The sequence below is a fragment of the Zootermopsis nevadensis genome, unplaced genomic scaffold (assembly GCF_977971745.1).
Source record: "Zootermopsis nevadensis isolate Lab colony 2312 unplaced genomic scaffold, Znev_1.0 Znev_ptg000007l, whole genome shotgun sequence".
Lineage (NCBI taxonomy): Eukaryota > Metazoa > Arthropoda > Insecta > Blattodea > Termopsidae > Zootermopsis > Zootermopsis nevadensis.
Window position 1 is genome coordinate 3427104 of NW_028259139.1, and position 14957 is coordinate 3442060.

General features: G+C 39.6%; 2 protein-coding genes across 3 annotated transcripts in view; both read right to left on the reverse strand.

Annotated features, from left to right (window-relative positions):
- Nucleotides 1-8306, reverse strand: part of bnl (fibroblast growth factor branchless) — a 306003-nt gene extending 297697 nt beyond the window's left edge. Inside the window, exon 1 of the mRNA XM_087343974.1 lies at nucleotides 7384-8306. The gene's annotated coding sequence lies outside the window, so the exon portion shown is untranslated. The remainder of the gene's footprint in view (nucleotides 1-7383) is intronic.
- A 1329-nt stretch (nucleotides 8307-9635) lies between these two features.
- Nucleotides 9636-14957, reverse strand: part of LOC110830656 (uncharacterized) — a 77309-nt gene continuing 71987 nt past the window's right edge. For both annotated transcript variants that reach the window (XM_087343972.1, XM_087343971.1), the window contains exons 18-19: nucleotides 14599-14769; nucleotides 9636-13577 (exon numbers count right to left, since the gene is read on the reverse strand). In XM_087343972.1, the coding sequence (XP_087200098.1) occupies nucleotides 13306-13577; nucleotides 14599-14769 (443 nt within the window). In that variant the 3' untranslated portion in view covers nucleotides 9636-13305. The remainder of the gene's footprint in view (nucleotides 13578-14598; nucleotides 14770-14957) is intronic.

Consider the following 14957-nt stretch of genomic DNA (forward strand, 5'->3'; position numbering starts at 1 on the left):
TGAGTGGCATTCCAGTGCATGCGGGTACAGTCAGGTCCGTGCTACTACTTGCAGGCCACACTCGATTCCCAGAATCGATTTATATACTGTCTAAACACACTTCTGACTAATAATGTCTTCATTGTACAGAATCTTTCTACAAGACGCTTCAGTCTTCACTGCATATAATTTATTAGACTACACACGAGGGTTACTTCAAAAGTCATGGCAACTAATTTTTGGGGGGACAAACACGTTATATTGAAGAAAGTTCAAAATATAATATGAAAGGTCAGGATATACTCCTCCGATTGGCGTAATTATAGTAGGCCAGAAATAAGGCACAACATTTTAATTGTGATTTAAAAAAATTCAAAAGTTCAACGTGAATTAAATCAGAATTCTTACATTAAGACTAGCAACTTTCAAAGTAGTCTCCGAGTGTATCAAGTACTCGCTTTCGTACACGAGAGGACATTTCCAAAGCAGTTCGGCGAGAGATGGCAAAATTTGGAGATGGTGAAGTTGATGGTATTTGTCATCTCTGACTTCAGTAGTCCCAGGTGAATATTCTGCAGTTTAAAAAAATAATCCTAACGCAATTTAAGAATTGCAAGAAGACATTTTGGCAGTAGTGATTAGCTTCAATGACTAAACGCAGTGCTAAATTTCCTGTGTCGGCTGCAGATGGCCACGGAATCCGATGTTTACGTTTTGCAAATAATTTTACGTGTCAGTCTCCCATGAATGCTCAACACAGAGACTCCAAATACAGTAATATTTGCTGCAATTAAAATTAAGTCGTCTTTTTAAAAGACCTGTAATCCAATAGAAAACGAACCTAATATTGTAAATATAAACCCACTATTATGAATTTTTTTCCCATTACAATAGGATTAAGATACCACGGTGGTCTAGCGGTTAGAACGCTGGCCATGTAATCCTGGGCTCTCGGGTTCGATTCCTGGCGGTGCCCGAATTTATAACTTGTGTTGGGCAAGGCCGTGGTCTAGGCAACACGGAGTTTTCCTCCGTGGCATCCCAACAATTACTCCATTCACACACAGAAGAAGGCAATGGCAAACCACTTCTGGATCATCTGCCAAGAACGTATATGAGCAGGTCCCAGTCCGAGAAAAGGATGGAAGGATCCTGTTCATATGGACCTGTCGTCAGACAGAACACTAAATAATAATAAGATGAGGTGGTCTAGCGGTTAGAACGCTGGCCTTGTAATCCTGGGGTCTCGGGTTCGATTCCCGGCGGTGCCCGAATTTATAACTTGTGTTGGGCAAGGCCGTGGTCTAGGCAACACGGAGTTTTCCTCCGGGGGCTTCCCCGGTTTCTCCGTGGCATCCATTCACACACAGAAGAAGGCAATGGCAAACCACTTCTGGATCATCTGCCAAGTACGTATATGAACAGGTCCCAGTCGGAGAAAAGGATGGAAGGTTCCTGTTCATATGGACCTGTCGTCAGACAGAACACTAAATAAATAAATAAATAATAAATACAGTAGGATTCCTCCATCTTTCCCAATTATGCTGAATTCCCTGTCTATCTCATCCTCCCATTCATACTGTTTATTATGAACATAATTTATTAAGTTTCTAGAGGGCTTATCCCGTGTGTAATAATTTAAGGGGGCTTGCCCATTCAAACAGAAATTAAACTCGCCTGAGAAGCTATCGCAACGCTCACAAAATATTACCAAAATAAGTTCTGTAGTTTCAGAAGCACACAAACGGATGGATACAATTATAAACGTGACCTCCCTATTAAGCTTTCAGTCCATGTACTTCAACAGATGAAACTGTAAAATAGCACCTAAACGACAAGCACACCGTGTTCATACTTTGGGCCTTGTGCCATGATTATCATCTTGAGAGTGTCACACAATCCCTTTTTTTTTTTTGGGAAAGGTAACAAATTCCTGGAAATATAAATTTTACTCCAAAATAATATGGATCTTTCGCCTGTAACAGATCAGTGACGAGTAACATTCGGTCGGCACTTCGCAAACGAGCAAACGAAAAATAAAATCCACTGAGGAGTGCAGAAAAGAGTGACCTACCAGAACCGATAAAACGAGAACGCGGCAATGTTACCTTCAGTACGGAAGCCCGAAACCAACCCCCCACCCCCCAACCCCACTCACCTTCCCCGTGACCAGAAGCTCATTTTGGCGGAAATTTCAAATATCCGGGAGCTTATGACACAAATTCCGGTATTCTGCACCCACCGCCAATAACGGAAGCAGCGTCTAGAAAACCGCCTTGTGTTTATGCCGAGCGTCTATTTATACCTCCAGAAAAGTGTTTGTTGTTCTTAGGGACTTTGAAGTTGTCTGTAGCACCATTACTATTTCCCAAAGACTCTGCAATCGACACAAAGCGAACGCAGTTGTTCCAGCGCGTCAGTGCACCAACAGCTTGACTAAGAAATTACTTGTATAACTTACAGCAATGGTTCCCAAACTAGGTTGCACGCACTGAGGTGGTACGCATACAAATTATGGGAATGCTCCAAAACTGAAATACCTACTGATAAAATTGTCTCTTCTACCTTAAAAAAATCCATAAAATATATTTAAATTAGAAGCAATTGTGCAGTTCAGGTGTCTTAAGATTAGGCAGGGTTAGAATTTAATTATTTGCAAAATTATTTTCAATAAAGTTGCGTGATAATTGGTTCGTAGCGTACAACAAACTCCTTAGTAACCTACAACCGGCCACGATCCTCAACCAACTCCATATTTTTGTCAACCTCACACCTCACCACCCTAAGATCCATCTTAATATTATCCTCCAATCTCCTTCTTTGTTTTTCCAGAAGGATTCTTAACCAAAATTCTGTGTGCACCCCTTGAAACCCCCATTCGTGCTACATATCCAGCCCATCGAAGCCTCCTATATATCACTATGCTAGGTGACCCGTACAATTCATGAAGCCCCTCGTTATACAATATTCTAAATTCCCCCACTTATTTTATCCCTCCTTGGTCGAAATATCCTTCTCAGCAGCCTGAGATAAGAGACCATGTTTCACAACCATACAAGACAACAGGAAAAATCATTGTTTTATAAATCATGTTCTCCTGTGTTTGGGTCAGGATACGTAAAGCAACAATTTTGCAGCTTATAAAGCAATCTATAAGTGTTGAAAGAGATTCCGATACAGGAAAAGGTTTTTCTGGGGGGGGGGGGGGGGGGGGCGAGAAAATATCAAACGAACTTCGTGATATTCGGTTCTATTCAGTCAAGTCGTAAATGGGGAAAAGCGTTTTCAATTGTGTTGTGAGAGGTTAAATACTCGTGAACAACAACAAATTTGCGTGTGCTCTTAACAACACAACATTACGATTTTTTTGAAAGAAATTTATATAAATATGTAAACAGCCGAACGTAATGAGAACTGCATTCAACCACTTCCACGACAGTGCTTCGAGTAGTTATCGAGGTCTCGTACTTAACAGCGAAAAATAAGAGAGAAGGACCGGATGTGTACCATAACACGAGAAAGTTTGATCCATTTCTACACATTCACAACCCGTTTCTGTACGGATTTAAGTTAATAGGTCTCCCAGACGGTCTGCTATATTAACGTCTTAAAATCTGACAGACTAAACGTTTCACGATCGTTTACTTTTATCGACATTCGCTGCTGGAATTCTCTAAGATACAGCGTGTCCGTTCTGTTTTAGGTTGAATTCTTTAGCATAAAGCCTGGATTCTTAGCTCAAGACCGATTCAATCATCTTGTAAACACACACAGACTAAATGACTATTAAAATTACAAAATACTAAACTGCAGATTGAACATAGAACGATTTGAGAAGACAGCTGTTTCTAGTGAGCGGAAAAAGTTGGTTGGAAGAAGGAGTCGATGTCTATGTCAAGGTGAAATCCCGTGAATTTATAATCAATTAAACTATAACTGAGAGCCATGATATCCATGATTCTGGAACTGACAATTTCCCTAATGAATATCTGGCGTGATACCATAAAATATCCTTTATATTTTCAGACGTTCAATCTCCATTAATACTAAACTGGTCTCCTTGTTGTCAGGGATCAGAAAATCTCGTTACGTAGTTTACGTCACTAGACTACGATTACTTGAAGGGTATTAAAAATTAATTACATTGTAAGCTTAACTGTAATTAACATCATTAGGTAGGCTGGCCTTGTAATCCTGGGGTCTCGGGTTCGATTCCCGGCGGTGCCCGAATTTATAACTTGTGTTGGGCAAGGCCGTGGTCTAGGCAACACGGAGTTTTCCTCCGGGGCTTCCCCGGTTTCAATTACTCCATTCACACACAGAAGAAGGCAATGGCAAACCACTTCTGGATCATCTGCCAAGAACGTATATGAACAGGTCCCAGTCCGAGAAAAGGATGGAAGGATCCTGTTCATATGGACCTGTAGTCAGACAAAACACTAAATAATAATAAAAAAAATAGTTCTACCACCTAATCCCCAGTTCAAATCATAAATTTATGCTTTTATTCTCCTATTTAAACCTAGTTTTATGCATACAATTTCACGAAACGACGTAAAAACGAACCATTAGCTAAGTTCAATAGACATTATTTCCTACTTAAGGATAGGAGGAGTAAACTTTGGATACTGGGCACCACGAAATGTTTGGCAACGTCTTCCTTCCACTGAAGCTGAAAGTTTGGTTGAAACTAATAGCGGAGTTTATTACGAAACACATAAAGTAGCGAATTCTTGTGTAACGGATGGAGAGTCTGTAAGGTATTCTGGTCGTCTTTGTGTCTCTGTGGCATAACCCGATGATTCAACCACATTACAGAAATTAGATTGTGTTCTTCACCGCGGTCAGTGGCAGCTTGGGGGTACAAATAGCCTCTGGTCTATCCAGTCAGCTCCAAGGACGAGAGTGGAAATGGAGCGGGCGGACTTCTGAAGGGTCCCGGTTGATTAATTCTTGGTTTATGATTTGAAGCTTTCAAGGCGACTGAACTCACATCAGCAGCCTCAAGTAATAAATAGAAGCGAACGTTTCGGAAACGATTTCTATCCCCAGTCTCAGGAATAAAAATGGACTGATGACCCGAGAAAATTTTAGTGTATTCTTGGTTTATTTGACAAAGCATTCTAGTGAGCGTAGTTTACGTGCAGACTAAGGTAGGACGATCTGTAAAAGATTAACTAGAAACTGTGTTGAAAAAAGCTGCAGAGGCCTGTTTTAAGCTATAATCCGAGCATATCTGAAGGGACTAAGGCATGCAGGGCTAATAATACGCTATTCTAATTCATATTGTAATTATTATGGAGGTGTCCACTCTTTTCAGAGCGGATTCGCGCTCAAAATTGCGAATATAATTGTGGATCAGTTTGAAGTTATGGTTATTTTTTATATTTAGTGTTCCTTCCATCCTTTTCATGGACTGGGACCTGTTCATATACGTTCTTGGCAGATGATCCAGAAGTGGTTTGCCATTGCCTTCTTCTGTGTGTGAATGGAGTAATTGTTGGGATGCCACGGAAACTTCCGGAGGAAAACTCCGTGTTGAATAGACCACGGCCTTGCCCAACACAAGTTATAAATCCGGGCACCACCGGGAATCGAACCCGAGACCTCCCAGGATTACAAGGCCAGCGTTCTAACCGCTAGACCACCGTGGCGGATGTTAGAACTATACTGATAATAATTAATACGTGTAGTGCCCGGTGTTAGGCGAACTCATCTTCATGTATGGATAACTAAATTCAACCAATGATTGTCGTTTCAAATGACATTTGCTTTATGCAGTGTCATTTTAAAAATTCTGAGTCGGGATAATCGATACACCGCCAGGATTCGAACCTGGCACGTCCCGAAGCAGAGTCAGAGGCATTACCGTTCTGCCAATCCGGGGGGGGGGGGAATTATTAATGGAACTTTCTTTATTTTCGGTTTCTATAAAACACACAAAGTGCATAATTTACAAGTCAGTGGAATCCATCTCTTCTGGCCAAAATTACCGTCTACAACCGTGGAGGTCACGTCCTCGAACTGCGCCCCCATCTGTTTCCCACGGACAAGCATTCCGACGGAAGGCGTCCCATAAATATAACGGTGACGCGCTGCTTTTGTTAAAGTGGTATCAGAACATGGCTAACATAACTTAGGACCATTTAAAAGTCACCAAACTCAGTGCATAATCATTCATTCGAAGAAAGTCAATGACTGCTGTTAGAACGAGTTACAGCTTTCGAAATGAAGCACCTGGTTCCACGGTGACCGGAGCTTCTCCGTTTTCTCCCGTCAAGCACCGCGGCTGTATGTGCTTTCTATCCCGTCTTCAGAGCGACTCTGCGACCTTGGGTCTAGACCAGGGGTGGCCAACCCAAATGATCTTTCGGGCCACTTTGGAAATGCATCATAACTCCGCGGGCCACATAAAAAATGATATGGATGCACAAATAATGTATTTTTTTAATACATTGGTTTTCACTACTTTGGCCATTATAAAATAAATATATTTTGTAAAAGTGTGATGAATCTCGCGGGCCGGAAAAATGTTCAAGGCGGGCCACATGCGGCCCGCGGGTTGGCCACCCCTGGTCTAGACACAAACTGCTTTCGAGAAACCTCTAACAGCGGAGAGATGGGATATATAACGCGCAAGGGTACGATGAAAAATCTACGCAAAATTTTAGTCGAATCATCCGAAAGGAAGAGAACACTTAAAGACTTTGATGTGCTGTGCCCGGGACCAAATTGTGCGCTTTGCCTACGCCACTAGAAGAAAGCAGGAACCAGAGACATTACTGATGCTGGAACTGAAACAGCTAGCTAAAGGGTGTAGCTGCTGTGGGGAAATTATTTTTATAATATGGACAGTATTTGCTTCGTTATCTGCTTTCTGTACTATTCTTACAACCCCCTTACCTTTTACTTTTAATGGTCCTTAGAAGTACAAATTCGAACCGAGTACAGTAGAGAAAAATGCATTTTAAATATGATGCAATAGGCATAGCCAATACTTAAATTTCATTTTCGAACCCGGTTCTCTGATCCTATCCTCAGGCTAAAGTGGAAATGTTGGAAATGAAGAAACCATAAATCGACAATACATATACTTATTTATATCTTCTCCTAAAACACGAATTTCTTGACACTTTAGGTTACATGTTTTAGGTCTCAGTAACGATCCAGTTGGTTCAGAATAACTGAATTTATTACACACAAAATTACGTGTAAAAAAAGGTTTACTGTCTTACGTTTCATTACAGAATTCGCGTTCTCATGAATTTGTTTATTATTTAATGTAACAGACGCAATATGGGAGTTAAACTTCTCTTGGGGAATAGTAATCCAAGTCTTGTAGATTTCCCGCCTCTAAGTTACAGCTACAGAATGTCCGTTGCCTTGCTTTAGTGATCGTCTTACCTTATCCGTTAATAAGCTCGTACTTTCCTTGATCCTTGATAGTGCAGAAGAAGTTTGTCCAGGCACACAGAATGGACACTCGCTCTGTCCTTTTCGTACTGCACTTTTTCCGCATAACACATTTGAAAAGGTGAAGTTCTGTGGGAAGAATTCCGTTTGGGTCGTAACACTCACACACAGTTTACGTCATATCCTCGGTACACTACTCAAGTCAACCACATTCATTACTTATTACTTACTAGCTCTTGTAACTGTGCCCCCATATTCTTTCTACCCCCATTTTATAAAACGCACAGTTTTTAATATCTTTCGTGAATTAGCATCGCACCATTTTCAGTTTTCTTTGTCGTAATGTTCACTTATAATCGTGTGTTACTTACTACTGAAAAATTAGAGATAAAAATTGTGAACGAACAAAAATTAGCTACAAGTATATATCCTCCAGCAATGTCACTTACTGTCAAAAAATGTTACAGCTCTAATAAGCAAAATGAACTGTTAATCATACTCCTCAAACAAGAAAATCTACACTTTTTAATAGTCAGCTAGTTTTTAACAATTAACACAGTTCTCCTCATGAAGATTTCGCCCAGGTGAACCTGCACTTCACAAAGCTTCGCGAGATGACGCAGGATTCCAGCACGAAAAGCTAACCTTCAGTTCCCATGCCTGACCCGAGTTAGCATTGCCCTGCTGACGGAGACAATAAGCACCTCTGAAACGTCGGTCAATTTTTACGAGACTATATGGCGCGATATTCCGAGAAGACAGTAATCTTCAGCGCCATCTTTTATTTACTCAAGAGCTCGCCCGAGCGACGAGACTCACGAACGAAGTAACTCCTTCGAACGGAGGAAACCGAACACTTGCTCACCTGGGCAAGGAATTAGCGAACTTAATGACACCTTTGAACAACTTTTTAAGCGAGCTAGCTTCCGACAATGGACTGGCCGGTCTCGTCACCACGCACACCACATTATACTCACAACCACGGCTAACCAATTACTAATTGTACTTTGGGGTCACTGCCGGTTACTGTTTTCATTCTTAGATTTTAATTTGACTAGATCAGTTAATTGCTGTTTGGCTACGTCATTGAATGCGAATTACGTGTTTCCAGAATCTAAACTAAAATATTTCGGCTCAGTATAAAGGTAAGAAAGAATTATAATGGAAATTACAGAAAAAAAGAGTTATAGGTGGTGAATATTTTAAGAGAAACATGATCCGAGTTTAGCAACAAGTTGTGTAAAATATCATTTTTCCAGTTTCCGGTAGATGACGTCATACTGTGGTCTGCGATCGTGATATGCATGTGTTTCATGGCAACATGAGAGGTTATGTTCCAATTCCCTGCAAGGTATGACACAGCCAAAATTTTCAAAAGAACACTTAATTAAAAGTATGTTTTGTAATAAAAGGGTTAACATAGGCTTCAACTAATGAATATCATTGTCAAATGATAAACTCTCTTGCTTCACATTTGCCAGTTCCTATGTTCAAATCTAAGTCCAGAGACCAGTTTCCTCAGGGTTTTCATGTTTTTCCAATCTCCCTGCTTTCTTCCACAACCTAATTAATTATTTATTTTTCACCCTACCACTTCACACCAGACAAACATAACCTGAGCTGACAGTATTGTTAAACCACAAATGCATACAAAAAGAAATATTAATTATTGCCCAGATGTAAATATTAGGTGCTAATGGACCTGTATAAAAAACTACAATGTTGTATTAACATTAAACCTACATCTTACAAATTAAGGGGAGGAAATACTACTACTCTTGTACCCATTACAGTGAAGGTATACAGACATATGGCTTTGCGTAATCTTCATATATAACCAATGCCCTAATGAAAATTATGAATATTTAATTTTATGTTTGAGTCACTTTCAATCAGTAAATAAAGTAATATCCTGAGGATTTTATTAATTCAATTTGCTGCTAAAGTTTTAAATCATTCACTTTTAATCCTTAGCAAATTTTCAGCAATAGAGCTACTACCTTTCAAGCAGATAAATTCCTTGAAATTTTAATATTAGCCACACAAAATTAAAGATAAAATTGCAAATAACTGGTCTTATAAAGAGTGTGACAGGAATAAAAACGTTTATGTTCATACTTTTAAACTGAGAAATGAATCATACATACAGTAATTAAAATCACCGTCACTGTGACACAAACACAGATTTTAAACACAATTTCTGAAAAAATAAATTACACAAGGAAAATAAATAAATAAATACATAAATTAATATATTGTCACCATCAACAGCATGGACAATGCTTTATTTGTCTGTTAAAACATTAACACAGTCTTTATGTACACACGACACAAATATTTTATTGGTACCAACATAAAATGATCAATAAATAATTTCAATATTACATTAATTATATTATTAATCACAAGGTTCAGCAATAGACTTATGAAAATATAAAACTTTTTATATGTACCATAGTTACACTTTCATTTTCCAGCACTCAACCCTGAAACTACCATCGGAACTCTTCATGGTACTCAAGTTAACGAAAGGTAGTTGGTGTTGTAAATTACTCTCAGATGACGGCCACTTATGAGAATGTTTTATTAATGTGTGCTGATATCCAACTACGAGCACAAACAACGTGGAATAATTTTCAAGTGCGAATGGTGTCGGTCACAAGGCCCCAAATTCCTTAGTTACAAACGACGTGGTGTTCCTCTAGCAGCAAAGTTTGGTTAATTATTAATTTTTACAAGAATAAAAACAGTTATATCCTGAAGCATCATGTAATACAATATAATATCAGATAATGGGCAATATCCAACAAACTGCGTCAGCATGAACCGACATGTCTTTGGCACTTTTTTAATTACGTCTCAAAATCTATTTATGATTCATTATTGTACGCAGCCTCAGTTTAAATTATAACATACATTTTGATAAATTTACTTAATTTAAATTAATACACTGTGCTGTTATTATGTTTTGTTTGAAAACTCAGGGAAGGGGCAAAAATTTTAAAAAAAGAGATATTATTATCACAAATCATAACAATTTATCGTCTTTGTATATTTCAAGATTTTTTTTTTTCAAAAATTAATCAAAACTGACTTGAGAAACATAAATTCTTTCCTCCTTTTGCTCTTTTCTCATCGTTGTTTGGTGTATGTGTGAAAACTGATCACTCACAGATAAACACAAATTAAAGGCGTTTCAAAATAAAATGCTGAGGCGAATATAAAGACGTACGAGCGGCTTCGTAATTTGTATGATACACCAAATGTATCAATCTTCAAATCAGCCATTTACCAGATCAGAAGGAATTCTAACATGCATGCTGGAGATGAGAAATTGTGGTTCGAACCTGTAGGGAATAAACAGACTATTCAGAAGACCTAGGCATAGATGACTATATTAAAATGGACCTTAAGAGGCTGTGGATTGGACTGATATGGCACCAAACAAGATCCAGTGGCAGGCTCTTGAAACCGTAATAATGAACCTTCAGATTTTATACTTCAATTTCTTGACTAGCTGTCAAACTATCACTTTTTTTAAGGTCTGTACTCCACAATGTCAGTTAATTAGTTAATTGGTTAGTAAGTTATTGTCTTCTATCATTTCGGGGGAATGGTGCTGGTTATAACGACAGAGTTGTGTGGGTCAGACTAAGACAGGTACCCTGGTCCTCCAGGTTGGGGGTTGGTCGCAAGGCTAACAACCTCGCACCGTAAAAAGGAAGATGTTTCGAAACCTCAACCAAAGCCTCGGACAGACGGACCTAACAGAGGACCGAATGGAAGAGGAGAATTGAGGAGGCATGGACCGAATACGAACCGGAGAGCCATAGAAAAAGAAGAAGAAGCTGTGTGGGTTATTTAATCATAAAATTATAGAAAAGCATGACCATCCACCATCATTTATCAGAGCTGAGGATGGAAAATGTACACAAACAAGTCTGCAATGGAGTCAAGTCTTAAACCTTTGATACAAATCGTCAGTGCTGTTCTACTTCACACCGCCTGCTAAAATAAAAGCGCTTCTTTGTATGGAAACATGAATGATCACTTCACTCTCAAATGAGGAAATTTAGCAAGAGAATTTGAATATTTTGCCTTTTTAAGTCTCTGATCCTTCCAACTTGACTACATTCAAGAAACATAGGCATCTTAACAACTGTGTAATCACCTGAAGCACATCGTTGAACCTCAGTAGGTTCCAAATAAAACAGGTGACAGGACCACTAACGGGACACCGTCACTTAAAGGGACAACTCTTTAAATTGATGAAGGTAAAAAAGTAAAGCTGGCCCACTATACGCCATGTAGGCGCTTGGGGGGAGTGGAGGTATAGCTCCTACTCATTCTTAACCTTGGCACTAGATGGGGGTGAGTGGTCAACATTACGCACTGGCCATGCTTTACCCTCGGGAAATGACCTCAGTACCCATTCGATAGGAGGCTGGGTGGGCCCCAGAGCTGGTCTGGACGCAGAGGCCAGAGGAAAAATCCTCTGTCCCCTTCGGGGATCGAACCCCGGTCGTCCAGTCCATAGCCAGTCACTATACTGACTGAGCTACGCAGGCTCACAAATTGATGAAGGTAAGTAGCCACAATTGTAGTAGGTATTACGACGAAATAGAAGCAGCCTGACATGTTCTTTGTGACTGTGAGGTATTGTCCAATCTTCAATATTGCTTATAAAATCAGCAAACAAACACTATGAAAGACACTTGAGGTTGAAATGCGTTTGGCGCTAGTGTCTCTCATAGTGTTTGTTTGCTTATTTTATATTCTAATACACTACACGGTATTCAAAGTTTTAAGATTCAGTTTTGCCGCTTCGGCAGTGTGCTTCGTTGCTAGCATGGAACTACTAGTGGATTAGAAGTACAGGGATGTACAAAAGATCTGTTAATGATTGCAGTGCAAGGGTCAACGTGGCACCCATCCAATTACTTACGTAAGTGTACATTTCAGCACTCTTATTTATTTCCTTGAACAATATATTTCCCGGTAAAATGACCCTGACAAAACAGAAAGTCATCATGTTCTGAAATTCTTAATGGATTCTAAAGTTGAATTTTTAAAAAATTTATGCTCTAGGCTTGAACATTATATTTTATAGAGTTAAATGAACCAAAATAAAATCTGCCTGGCAGTATTAACTGGAATTTGGTCATTTGGAAGTAGAGCCATGTGAATGGCAGATGGACTTCTGCATTTTATAAACTTTGTGTGAGGAATGCATAATATGAAACTCACTTTTCTCTAAATGTGACAGCTCCCATCTCTGTAGGACTTTAGAATCCCATCACAGCTCTAAAATATCACGAGTGTGCACGAGTTCCAACGTAATTACAGAGGTAAACCTGAAGTATTCATTTGGTCCTCCATTGCACAGACTGACACACATGCCCAACAAAAAGTTTACGTGTGGAATTTAACTTTCAACTTCACCTTCACATTAAATGAAACACTCTCATAAATACGCCATTTCTAATCAAGAGTAAATGCATCTTAATCTGTTTCGTAAGAAATGACATCAGCTTCATGATTTACTACAATCAAAATGATCAACAGCTGTTATATGGAATTTGCAACAATACACAGAGATGTTATTCCATTATAAAATGCACGTTTATCGCAAAGCACGTGGCTGCTTACATTCAGAAATGAATTATTCACGTGTAACAAATACGTTACATCATAGTCTGTATCGGTACAAAGCCATACATGTGGCTGTCTTAAGATCGAAAATGTATACCGACGTGGTTATCCTCATGTGACGTCCATCATCCTCAAAGAACGTGTACAGTTCATTATCCATCCGAACGGAACATCTAAGTCAGGAATACAGGTGAGTCCAAGTTATCAGCGCTGAGCAGTTAAATTAAAAATAAGTTACACAACCACAAGACTTACAGCACTTCACACATGCCACAGCAGGAGGTGATTGGTCGAGTCCTCTCTACCCGCAACCTCAGACACGCTCGAGGTGCGGAAGTCTTCGTAACCGTCGCCACCCGAGATGACCAGCAGTTTAACGCTGGTATTACTTGAGCTCTGCAGTTCAGGCTTGCTCTTCATAGAGTGTCGATGGTGAGCACTTGACCGTACCATCAAACTGTCGCCACTCTGCGCAGGAACTGTCTCCACAAATGTTAGGAATCGAACATGACCCGTGTGTCCATGAGGAACCCCTAGAACACAAATTATTACACCGGTGAATCAGTGAATATCTATCACTAGTGAGTAAAAATATGCCGGCAGAAATCATAAATCAATGTGATTATGCAATTTTGTGCGTACATTTGTTACTATTAATTCCCACTAACCTGAACACCGTCGCATTAGAAACAAATATTCACAGTGTTTCCACTAAATTGCACCAGTACTGTCCTCCCTAAAAAGTTAAAGTGCTATCATGTTAGAAATAAACATTTGCAACTGACGCACCCCCTACCGCCAACAGCAAAATACCGATACATTTCATGAGAATCCAGAGATTAGTTCAGACGTTATTATGAGTGACGGACAACCACAAACAGGGACAAGACACTAACCTCTATTTTTTTTTAATAAATACAGGAAGCCATGAAATAAGATACCTAAACCTAAAGCAAAGAAACATGGTCCAGAGTTCTACTGATATACGTCACACGAAGGACATGGGATAGAATTTTGAGATTACATATTTTAAATTATTAACTGGCTCCTTTACGGGCCAACCATAAAGTGGAATAGAAGTACACGGCCAAGCCAGAGTAAGATAATCAGGAAAACAAAAGAGAGTTGACAGACAGCAAATTGGTCAATCATAAATATAAAAGGGAGGGCGGACCAGGTGATAAAAGGGAAGATGAAGAGTAGAGTGGCCATAGTAAGAATAAAGAACAACAGTGGACAGAGGACGGATTTAGGAAAGTGTGCATCATGTCTTTGGCAAGATCTTCCATGAATTACTCCAGGGAGAAGCCGTCTTCCAAGTTCATGTTACTGCGATGGAGCTCGATCCCTATCACTTTCCTGATGATCCAGTCTGTGCATCTGGATTTTTTGGTCACAATAATGGTGTTCTACAGCTGGTCAATTCCCCATTAGCCTGTCAGTCTTGACTCCATATAAATTACCACTTCCCAGCAATGCCACTTCGGTCCCAAAGATGATGACGGTATGTTTCTCTACCACCGTTCCCTGCTTAATTAGAAATATGTACATTACCTGTGGCATTGGGTACATTGGCCAGCTTTGTTGTGGCAGGAGTAATGTGTGGCAGTGGCATAGTCAGGATAACACCTGCACTCGTGCCAATCCACAGCAGATCCTTGCAGGCAAGGAGTGACGTCACACGAAGACACGCTGCCTTGTGCTGCCGGATTATGTCATCACAACCTGAACATGTAAAGAAAATTAGATTATCTCTTTATGGGGCTCTGGCAACAACGGATAGTAGGAACATCCAAAGTGCGTTAGACCAACAAAAATAAATAAAATTAGGTATGGAGGTTGAAACAGTTAATCCTGTGCTCACAGGATACAGTTTCTAATAATACGTATATTTAATGAAAATCGGAAATTCT